The 12,183-nt window shown below is 38.1% G+C and overlaps 1 protein-coding gene across 1 annotated transcript in view; it reads right to left on the reverse strand.

Moving 5' to 3' along the window:
* Positions 1–322: 322 nt before the first annotated feature.
* KIT (KIT proto-oncogene, receptor tyrosine kinase) overlaps positions 323–12,183 on the reverse strand; it is a 77,600-nt gene continuing 65,739 nt past the window's right edge. The window contains exons 15-21 of the mRNA XM_084626421.1: positions 10,378–10,466; positions 8,124–8,251; positions 5,673–5,795; positions 3,149–3,260; positions 2,952–3,051; positions 2,118–2,223; positions 323–780 (exon numbers count right to left, since the gene is read on the reverse strand). Of these exons, the coding sequence (XP_084482547.1) occupies positions 664–780; positions 2,118–2,223; positions 2,952–3,051; positions 3,149–3,260; positions 5,673–5,795; positions 8,124–8,251; positions 10,378–10,466 (775 nt within the window). The 3' untranslated portion in view covers positions 323–663. The remainder of the gene's footprint in view (positions 781–2,117; positions 2,224–2,951; positions 3,052–3,148; positions 3,261–5,672; positions 5,796–8,123; positions 8,252–10,377; positions 10,467–12,183) is intronic.

The following is a 12,183-nucleotide window of genomic DNA, read 5'->3' on the forward strand; positions in this document are numbered from 1 at the left end:
CCCCGATGTCTGGAAAGCCTTCCCTAATTGCAGAGTCCCTTCAATGGTCTAGTGGCTGCACAGGCTGAGGTGCTGGGGAGGAAAGGCGGGAGGTGTTATTCTATTCACTCCCACCCCTCTCCATGTCCACATGTTACCCTCTTCTCGTGGCATCCAATTCAGAACACCTGCTTGTGACATTTGTAGGGTTTTAGACTTGCCACTTGCAAGCAGCTATTTGTATGTGTGTATGTATGTATGTATGTATTTATTTCAGAAATGTAGCAAAAAATCCCCAACAACCAAGCAATCAGAAAATGACTATTAGCTTTCCAGGCACAGATCTAGAGATGGACTTTTAATAGTTGGTTTGGTTTGTATTCAACTAGCTCCAGACCCAGGTTTAAGATTTAGATTTTTGTTTATATGACTCCCTACTGCAAAAACATACAATATAGCAAAGTATATACAGCTTCAGTCAAAACTGCAACAATGGATGTGGTGGATGGACTAAGTTTACATGTAACGGTGCATGGTAAAGGACAGTATTATAGCAACGTTCAGACTACCCTGGTAGTGAGTAAAGTAAGACAAATCATTAATGTCTACCCTCTCTTGTCCCCTACAGAATAAGAGTGCCTAATCCATCTGGGTTGCCTATTTTCCAGATGTCCCTCTCCTCTTTCAAGCATCTTCGCGTACCACAAGGGGCTGAGTAGATGAAGTGCTGCTCCCCACAGAATTAATCCTCACTGAGTGATCTGCAGCATTTCCTTGATGGGGTGAAAAGTTTGAGTAAGCCTGGAGAAGACAGACACTATTATCAATATTTCACTGAATGCCTCCTTCATATAAGCAGAATTCATCATTGCTGTTAGTTGCCCTGTTTTACAATGTGCCCTGGTAACATCTATCCAGGTAATTTGTTTCCTTGGGAAATTAAAGTACATCCTGAAATAGAATTTAAGAGTGCCTGGATTTAATTGTTCTCTAAAATGGATCAGAACCTCAAACTCAGTTATTAAAAAAAGACAGGAGATTTTGTAAGATAATTTTAAACAGAAATCTTTGAAATCTTTCATCTGAATCTTTGAAAATCCCTCCAATAATTTCATACTTTTCCTCACATTTTTGCTTTTGTTTCAGTAACCCTTGTAGTTTGTCAAAAATATGTTAAAGGAAGCAATTGAACCCCAGCAGTTTTTGGTTTCCTCATTTCTCAACATATTGGGGAGCCACTTGTGTTTGTGTCAAAGCCAGGCACCTAGAATTTCCAAGGAACCATTATTTTTAACCTAGAAGCAAGTTCGAACCCCATATATGGTCACATGATCCTTAGGTGCAGATCTGTAAATCATTCGTCACAGGGCAGGATCTGTGTCTATGAAATGGCATAATTCCTTCTTTAAGACCTGTTGTCCATTTATCCATCCACAAAGTTCTTAGTAAGAGAACTGAGTACAGCAAGATGCTAGCTTGTCAACACTTACATTCCACGTGACAGGCACCAGGGCCCAGATTTTTAAAGGTCTGTAGGTGTTGCTTCATTCATATGCAACACCTAACTGATTTAGAAGCCTAAATCTCATTTTCAAAAGTGATGTAAGCAATTAGGAGCCTACGTCTCACTGATAAAATAACAGAGCAGACAGATCAAAAAGTAAAGAAAGGCCAAATCCAGAAAGTGTCTTACTTAGCTGTTCAAACAAAAGAAAAGGTACATTCCTGACTGATACATCCACAATTATGAGATTCCATACATATATATTAGTCTGTGTTTTAAGATATGAAGAAATCAAAAGCTATGACCATATTTTATAACAACATGTACAGCATGTACATTTTCAAAAACATGCAAAACATCAAAAACATACTCTAACTTGTGTTTATTTCATTTTATGCAGATACACAGTTTTCAAAAGTTAGTATGAGCATACCATTTGTGAAGGAATGGCGCAGCGAAGAGCTAGGGGTAAGTCTGAAAATTATCCTAACAGGAAAAATTTACAGTGCAAAAGTACACCAATAACAAGGCCACTAAATTTTTTGCTCTCTTTTTAGAGTCTGATTTACATCACACAGGTTTTTGAGAAATGTAATATTAAAGATTGAAGATCCATTTGGAAGTTCATACTTACATGGTTTGCATTATCTGAAAGCTGCTGCTCAATTAGCTGTACAATTTGCTTAAATGTTGGTCTCTGTACAGGATCAGCATCCCAGCAACTCTTCATTATCTCATACCTGCAAAGATGTTAAATTAAATATTATTGACTGGAAATTTCAGCAAGAAATAATTTCTGTATTAAAACTCCATTATTATCTGTATGGGCTAAAACAGATTGAAGTTATCCAGTGTAACAATAGCAACTTATTCCAAAATTTCAAAACACAGCTAAGTAAAACTGTTTAAACAAATTTTATAAGAGTAGAAATAGTAGCACTGGCCCAATTGGCTATGAATACTAAGGACCGAATGCTGCTGAGATTCTGTGGGGAGAACTCCATTTGACAGTAATGGAAGTTCTGCGTAAGGAGTTGCTACAGCAGGATGGCTACCTATTTAAAGATAATGGGTCTGATATTGACAAATTTGAAAAAAACACTACACTGGAAATGGCTAGTAAAAAAGATGCTTGGACCATCTTATTCCAATCAGGAAGTAGAACACAACTACAGTAATTGCACAAGTCGGTGCAATTTAACCAGTTTACATCAACTGAAACTGCTTAGTATGCTTTGTCTATTATCTTTATTATCTTTACCTTAGAATATCTTTAATGACAGAGCCATTAGGCCATAAAAGGATCACAGTATGCAGGTGTTATACAATTAAAGCTAGTTCAGCTGTAGAAAATTTGAAGGGGAAAAAAAGGCAACATTATAAGGTACATTTAGCCCATATCTGGAAGTTTTACTTCCTTTGTTTCAAAAATTATTGGCTGATTAGTAAGTGATAGCTTGTCTCTTACATTTCAACTGGTGCACATTCTGGACTAAACATTCTGTATCCTTCCTTAATCATTTTATAAAACTTGGAGTCCACAGGCATTCCAGGGTAGGGGCTGCTTCCTGTGGATACAACATTTAATTAATCAATGCCATTTTAAAATCAGAAATAAACTCTAGGTGAAATACAAAGTACACATTCAATCAGTAAATATCTTACCTAAAGAAAACAGTTCCCAAAGCAATATTCCATAAGACCAGACGTCACTCTCGAAAGTATAAACACAGTTGAAAATACTTTCAGGTGCCATCCACTTTACAGGAAGCCGAGCCTTTACAGGGGTAGGGTATGAAGATGAAAATAAAAATTAGACAAGCAGGTTAGAAAATTTAATAATATCAAATGTACATTTACATAATGGTTACCTATCTTTTTATATATTATTACTGAAGTGGAATTCTCTCTGCAAGTCAGAGTGCAGAGATACCATACAGTTACTGATCCATCACTGTACAGGCTTTCTACATTTATACCATTCCTTGCACTCTGATTAGTTTAAGTGTCTGATTTGCATAACAGCTATATAGTTGTGGCACCTTAGAGACTAACAAATTTATTTGAGCATAAGCTTTCGTGAGCTACAGCTCACTTCATCAGATGCATCAAGTACTCAAGTGCCACAAGTACTCCTTTTCTTTTTGCGAATACAGACTAACACGGCTGCTACTCTGAAACCAGTTATATAGTTGTTTTTATAAACAGTGTGTGACTCCCTGTTTCTGCTTTAAAATGGACGATAGCCAATCAGAGTGCAAGGATTTGTATAAACATGGTATGGTTGTTTAAAATAATCAGACTCTGAATATGCATATCTCTTTATTTGAATTAGCTATTATGCTTACACTGCTCTGATGCACTCCAGTTTTTCAAGCAGACAACCAAGGCAGCTGCTTTAGCTTCTAATACACCCTCCCCCACCCTCAAAAATGCAAACTGCTGAAAAGGAAATGGTTAAAAAAAAGTGTTCAAAACCTCTTGATTGATTTCCTTTCTTCCCTCTCATTCCTTTGACCTTTCCGCTGTTGCCAGAATGTTTGTATTGCAATGGGAGAATCCCAGCCCTTTCCTTCTAACTCTTTTGAAACAATGTATACCAAAATATATTATAGCTACTCTGTCTAGGAGAGCCTTGATGTCCTGTAGGGAAGGGAAGCAGGAAGTAGGGAAAGGACTTAAGAGGAAGAGTGGAAAATGAGAAGGGTAAGGAAAGGGTAATATCTTTCCATCAACTGCCTAGAGTTATGGGTGATGAAAAGAACATGTAGATGTTGGAGTAGATGAGCAATTTGAGTTACTCATGGTTTACTAAATGAAATATATAGCTGCAATAGTTAGATATTGGAATAATGTTTGGCTGAGTTAGAACAACCAAATACTCGTGCAGCTACTTGCAGCAGAAGTGGCTGCCGCCATTGTTTGGAGCATCAATGCTCCTATAGCCGTAGCTGGGTTTAAGATCAGGCCAGACACAATTAGAGGAGCCCCTCCCACAGCAGCCCCAGTTTCCCTTCTTCCCCAGCAGCTGCTGCCTATCCTTCTCTAACCTTCTCAGACTAAGAAAAATCCTATTGTCAAGCAGCTCAGGGCAACCTAAAGCATAGTCTAGACAAGTGTAATGTAATTAGTTACTGCCCACCTCACAAGCTGCTGGCCTGCACTTAAAAATCCTTGATCAAGCAGATCCTGACTTGAGGTTGAAAATTAAACCTGGCCTCTCACTTCAGTTTCTTTGTAAATGTCACTGAGCAGCACTCAGTAGATATTTTACCAACCCAGCCTGGCTGCTTTGCTGAATTCTTCCTCTGACTTCAGTTGTACCCTATACTGAACTTTGGGAACAGCACACATGGCTGGGGCGGATCTCCAAAACCAGCTGACAAATGCAGTCTTTTTCACTTAAGCCTTAAATGGTCACATTCTGGTTACCTTAAAGACTGCCTCTTCCTGTGGGACACCAAAGCAGTTGAGATTATCAAAGGCACCTAAGCGATCACCCATTGGGTTTATTCGGGAGGAACAAGCACTTTCAGTGAGAGAGGGACTGTGGAATTCTCTACCCTTCTCAGCTTGCCACAGCTTGATTTTTTGTTTCTTCAGCATGCTCCTGTAGTTTATTCCCATATGTGTCAGATTTTCACCAAGGACCCATGAACAGCTCTGGCAGTTAAAAAGGGACTTAAACTGGGCATAAATGCAATGTGCATTCACTTTAAGATTTGGTGAAAAGGGGTCTTAGCGTAATTGTGAATAGTCTGGATTGGAGTATTCAGACTTTTCTTTTTTGGTCCAAAATGTCACATCTCACTACAGTCCATATCTATCTGGATCTACAACTGCAAGTGTCAGGTTATGTCTGTTACATATACAAATTAAAGTCAGTTTCATTGCTAACCTCAGAATATAGAACCAGTGAAAAATCAAGCCTATTTCTGCTTCCCACTTTGTCCTACTCAATAAATATCCCACATTTAGAATACAATTTCTGTTATCTGCATGATATTTATAACAAAGCAAACACCATAAAACCTGATTTTTAGAATATTGTTGTATGAATACTTACTTTAATAATTAACCAAACAAATACAGCACCACTAAGTTTAAAGGACATAAAAATAACTAAATTTTAGAAAAAGATTCTTTCACAATTAAGACAATTTAGAATGCTTCTGAGTCAAGTACTTACATTTCCTTTGACCACATAGTTTGAGTCATTCCTTATATCTCTAGCAAGGCCAAAGTCACAAATTTTTGTTATTCGACCATGAGTGAGAAGTATGTTTCTTGCCGCCAGATCCCGATGAATGCACTAAAGTAATAAAACAAGCAAACAGGAAAATATTTGTTAGTATGTTCAATCCTTTTCACTGCTGATGCAGAATTGCTGACTGTGTGTGTTTTCTTGAATATACATGTACTTAACGATACATAATATATAGTGCAAACTGAAAGTCAAAGCGTTTGAGTTTAAAAAGCTTACTTGGCTATCAAGCTTTATAGCATGATAATGTTACCGAAACATACAGGAGGAAGTGCATATACTGCTGTCTATAGTTAAGGTGGCCTAAGCATTTCCATTAGGAAGGATCATTTTCTGTTCCTTATAACTTTCTCAGAGTTTCACACTTTCAGCTGAAGTTCAGTGTGCTTGCTCTGAGCCAGAAATTTTTTTTTTCTGAAAGTTTCATTAAAAAGCGATTGGGCTATTTTCTAACACAGTCAGAGGGGGAAAAATGCAATTTGTTTCTATGGAAAAAAAATTATAGTTTTTTTTTTAAATAATTTTCATGACCTAGGGGAAGGTCATGGAAACTAGAAATTGGCAAAAATATAGGCTCAAAAATTCAACTATATTACTTAGGAACCTAATTCTCATTTTCAAAAGTGACTAAGGCTTTCATTAAGACTTGTTTGTGGAGCAGGAAGTTTAAAATTACATATATTTGTTTTTACAGTAGATTCAAAATATACTGTACAACATAATGTTCCTAGATTTTATTACTTTTTTCATATTAATTGCCAAATTGTTTTCAAAAAGTAAAAATCTTATTGCAACTGCAGGGACATTATTAATAGCTCTAACTTTCTATTTGGCACAAATCCCTTTCTGATATTCCATAATTTTTCCTATGAAACCTTTAGAAAGCACAGAGCACACAGTGTGTCCAAATGAAAACAATTTGTGGGTCTCTATGTTGATTTTAACATTTTTAAAAAAAATTACAAAGATTCTTCAGTAGGAAACTAAAAGTATCCCATATGTTAAACCAAAACTTTGAAAATACCCATCCTGTAATGATCCACTTGTTTAAGAAGGTGTTCTATGGTTCAAAAGTATCAGATCATCCAGGGTTTAATTCTGAACACATACATTTTGTGCAAATAGACCTTTCTTCAGAGGTCTTCTAATGCTCTTCAATTTGTAAACTGTTTACAGATATCACAGAGAGTAAGCCATCTAAAACATTCAGGAGTTTACTGTCTTTTTGGAGGGATCTCCTCCTTTGAAGATCAGATTCATTCACAAATTCTATCTAGTTTCCACACTATAAAAGTCCCTGAAAAATTAAGTCTTCAGGGCTTGTGTGGGATCAGATAGCACCAAAAAACAGATGGAGATTTTATTAGACGGGCTGCGTGCTCCAGGAGTCAAAGGAAAGGCCAAACTTATTGACCCTCTGAGCCGAACTACGACAATCTTCAGAAGTTTGAGAGCTGGGCACGCCAGTTGGAGCAGGGCTTCTGCCCTGCGGTGGGGTGGTGGGGCTAGGAGCTTCTGCCCAGAGGGTAGGGGAGTCTCAGGGTGTCAGCCCCAGGGAACATGCCTGCTGGGGCTCAGGACTTCACCCCACGGGACATGCCTCCTGAGGATTCAGCCCCGCTCCTGCTGAAGCCCTGATCCCAGCAGGTGCACCCTGCAGGGCTGAAGCCCCAAGACACCCCCCTCCCCTGCTGGGCAGAAGCCCCTAGCCCCACCACCCTGCTGCCGGGCAGAAGCCCCAAGCTCCCCTGCAGTCTGGTAGATGGAGAATTGGGGGGGGGAGCTCTGTGAGTCGCACTTTAATCATAAAAGAGCCGCAGTTTGGCCACCCCTGCTATAGACCAAAATCCTCAACTTCACCAGCAGGACATAGGAAGTAGCAACAGAAAAGGACCTGCTGCTCCTGCTTTCTCCATACACACACAGTCAGTGGAGTTTGTGGATACGGTGCACACACCCTTACAACTCCTCAGGCCTATCCCTCCCTTCACACTTCTGGGCACAGAGCCATAGTATTGCTCTGTTCCATGCACTGAAGGAGCTCTCCAATTCCCAGTGCCCTCAGCAATGGAAATGCAACAATTCTGCTGCCTTTTGAGCATTGTACTCCCAGAGGTAGCCTAGAGGTTTTTCTTCATGCGAGTAAAGTCCAGGGAAAATTAATTCTGAGCAGACTAGCACTTTTCAGGGCAAAACTCTAGGCTGGTAAAATGCAGGACTAGATTACACAAAGGAATAGACTAGTCAAGTCTTCACAGTACAGCAGAACCCTGTTAATTTGCAGTGTTTGTTAAAAAGATTACTGAACAGGTGAAATAGTCATGTTTTAAAATGTCAATATGTGAAGAAAACCTGTCACTCAAATTCACAACTTACATTTTTGGAGGCAAGGAAGCTCATGCCCATTGCCACTTGATAAGAAAAACTCAGTAGATCTTCAACGTCCAGAGCCAATTCATCATCTTCTAATATGGCAATGGTAACATCTTGATCCATATATGATCCTAAGCAACACAAATGCAAACACTTTATAAATGGACTAAGTATGATGGCCTGGAAACATATTTGGCTTATATTTATCAGAATGTGGTGCTGAATAAATAAGGAAACTCAGTCCATACATAGAATCATATGACTGGAAGGGACCTCAAGAGGTCTGGTATTCTAGTCCCCTGCACTCAAGGCAGGGCTCAGTATTATCTGACCATCCCTGACAGGTGTTTGTCAATCTTGCTCTTAAAAATCTCCAATGAGGGAGAGTCCACAACCTCCCTAGGCAATTTATTCCAGTGATTAACTACCCTGATAGCTACCCACCACCCCACCTAATGTCCAACCTAAATCGCTTGCTGCAATTTAAGCCCATTGCTCCTTGTCCTATCCTCAGAGGTTAAAGAGAACCATTTTTCTTCCTCCTCTTTGTGATGATCTTTTATGTACTTGAAAACTGTTATCACGTCCCCCTTCAGTCTTCTCTTCTCCTGACTAAACAAATCCAATTTTTTCAATCATTCCTCATAGGTCGTGTTTTCTAGACCTTTAATCATTTTTGTTGCTCTTCTCTGGACTTTCTCCAATTTGTCCACATCTTTCCTGAAATGTGGTGCCCAGAACTGGACACAACTGGACTCCAGTTGAGGCCTAATCAGTGTGGAGTAAAATGGAAGAATTACTTCTCATGTCTTACTTACAATACTCCTGCTAATACACCCCAGAATGACGTTTGCTTTTTTTGCAACAGTGTTACACTGTTGATTCATATTTAGCTTGTGATCCACTATGACAGCCAGATCCCTTTCTGCAGTACTTCTTCCTAGGCAGTCATTTCCCATTTGTATGTGTGCAACTGATTGTTATTTCCCAAGTGGAGTGCTTTGCATTTGTCCTTATTGAATTTCATCCTATTTACTTTCAGACCATTTCTTCAGTTTTTCCAGATCATTTTGAATTTTAATCCTATTCTCCAAAGCACTTGCAACCCTCCCAGCTTGGTATCATCCACAAACTTTATAAGTGTATTCTCTATGCCATTATCTAAATCATTGATGAAGATATTGAACAGAATTGGACCCAGAACTGATCCCTGTGGGACCCCAGTTGGTTTGCCCTTCCAGCTTGACTATGAACCACTGATAACTACTCTCTGGGAAAGGTTTTCCAACCAGTTATGCACCCATTCTTATAGTAGCTCCATCTAGGTTGCATTTCCCTAGTTTGTTTATGAGAAGGTCATGCGAGACAGCATCAAAAGCCTTACTAAAGTCAAGATATACCACATCTATTGCTTCCCCCCATCCACAAGACTTGTTACCCTTTCAAAGAACGCTATTAGGTTGGTTTGATATGGTTAGTTCTTGACAAATCCATGCTGACTGTTACCTTATGAGCTTCTCGGCATTTGCAAGTTGATTGCTTAATTATTTGCTACATTATCTTTCCAGGTACTGAAGTTATGCTGACTGGTCTGTAGCCCCCCAGGTTATCCTTATTCCCCTTTTTATAAATTGGCATTACATTTGCCCTTTTCTAGTCCTCTGGAATCTCTCTAGTCTTCTATGACTTTTCAAAAATAATCACTAATGACTTAGATATCTCCTCTGTCAGCTCCTTGAGTATTCTAGGATATATTTCATCAGGCGTCTGTGACTTGAAGACATCTAACTTGTTTAAGTAATTTTTCAGTTGTTCTTTCCCTATTTTAGCCGCTGATCCTACCTCATTTTCATTGACATTTACTATGTTAGATGTCCAATTGCTATTAAACTTTTTATGAAAACTTAAACAAAAAAGTCATTTAGCATGTCTGCCATTTCCACATTTTGTTATTGTTTTCCCCCCCGCATTGAGTAAAAGGCCTACCATGTCCTTGGTTTTCCTCTTGCTTCTAACAATAACATCCATTACCAAAATGGTAGAATAATCATTTGAATCCCTCATCTAAATGTTTTCACAACATAGAGACACATGAAGCCTTTTTAACTGAATTTATTCTTTTTTTAGTCCTTGTCACATTGAATTAGGGTTTTAATTGGACACATCCATCATCAAAGATCATTTTAAAATTGAAAAGAAATCAGAAATCCCTCTTTGTACTATAGGATGTGAGTTAGATTTCTGGATAAGTACTTACCTGTCTTCCCTGATCTTCTTTTATCTGCTTTTGGTGGAACAACATAAGAGACTCCTGGTTTCATGTCCATGTATTCATTGATGACATCACTGTGTGGATAATTTAGCATAAAAATATTAAGAACAAATCTGAATCTAAAATTTTACAAATGATTAACACTGGAAAAACGTAAGGTTTGTGAGTGTTAATTATTTTTAAAAAGAAAATAAAAATTCTATACAGAGAGTGATGAGATTTGACAAAATAGGCTATAAGGATGTGCATTATAAGATAAGTAATGGTCTGATCTCAAAGTCTGGAGTTTTGTTCAGATAAGCACCCAAAAATTTTTTGTTTATATTCCTTATAGTTAAGGTTGAGTCTGGAAAAGAAATGGCTAGATATTTCTGATGACATTCTAATGTTTCCTTCTTCTATTCAGGACCACTTCTATCAATATATTCGGTAATTCAAGTTTCAGTTGAAATTCAGAAGATAAAACTGGAGAGAAAAGTTAACTGAACATCAGAATTTCCAAAAGGGTTCAAGTTTGGTTGCAGAAATCAGGATAAGTTAGAGGGAATTTGTATTTTTTTTAAATCAGTTTTCCCATCCCTATGCATATTCAAATGTATGGACTCTAATTACATATAGTTTATAAATATATACCTTTACAATGATGAATATTTTTCCATTTAGTATCTTTTTGAACTATATGGACACAAAAATTCACTTTACCCTGCCCATATACAACACCTTTTATCCAAGAATATCTTTTCACTTTGCAAACATTATGCTTGGTCTCACAACAAACCTGAGAGGTAATTAAACACTTCACCCCTCCATTGAAGGGCAGAGACCTCTGGGGTGTTATGCAGCTGCAATTCAACAGCACACAGCAATACTCAAATTTGGTAAAGACTCTACAGACCCCATCCAACCTTTTATAAAAAAGTGCTATGTGAAACTCAAATAATGAGATTCTCAGCTTTATATCATATTTGAAAGATGGCACCTCCAGTAGGAGTCATAACCTCATGGTGGGATTCAAATGGAAACTCCAGAACCACTTCCTTAAACACATAGGTGGTTTCTTCAGTGTTGTCTATCCATGTACTGATCTAGCATGACCAATCTTCTCTTGAAGGTGTTATGGCACAATGGTGATATGGCAGATACATCTTTAACACCAAAGGGACATAACTCCCTACTGTAGCAAAGTGCTTTAGCTCCTACTAAGAGCTCTATTGGATTCTTTTTAAGTTCAGTTTGCTAAAGTAGAGTAATGGGCTCAATGCTGCAAAGTATAGGCTGAAATATAGAGCGGGTCCTTTATTGCTATACAAGTGAAGGCTTGGTAAATGACATCTTCAGTACTTTAAAGAAAAGAAGGAATTAGGAGAACCTTTGCACAGATGTATGTGAAAATGTCCTAAGAAGAAGAACTTGGGTTGTATCTTAAATGGAATTCTTTAATAATATGCAGGCAGATGAACACTAGGGGGAAAAAAGAGTGCAAGAACAATGTTTGGGGAAATCCTAACTCCAAAATAGTGGCACAGGGTCTTTTGTCACAAGATCTGTGTGATTTAGTGCAGTACTGAAAGGCATTATTTTTGTTGTAAAAAGCCATCTGCAAATGCAGGAACTCATGGTAACACAGAGTGCTATAACACAACAACATTAGCCATATTGTCATTTACGTTGCAAACTGACTGGTGCCAACCATTAGCAGTAATGATAATTAAAAATAAAGATGGAAGTTTTTGATCCAAGGAGTGGCACTGGACACAATCATAGAAAAGCCTTTGAATCAGTAAAAATAGA

Source organism: Lepidochelys olivacea (genome assembly GCF_965140295.1).
Source record: "Lepidochelys olivacea isolate rLepOli2 genome assembly, chromosome: 4".
Taxonomy (NCBI): Eukaryota; Metazoa; Chordata; order Testudines; family Cheloniidae; genus Lepidochelys; species Lepidochelys olivacea.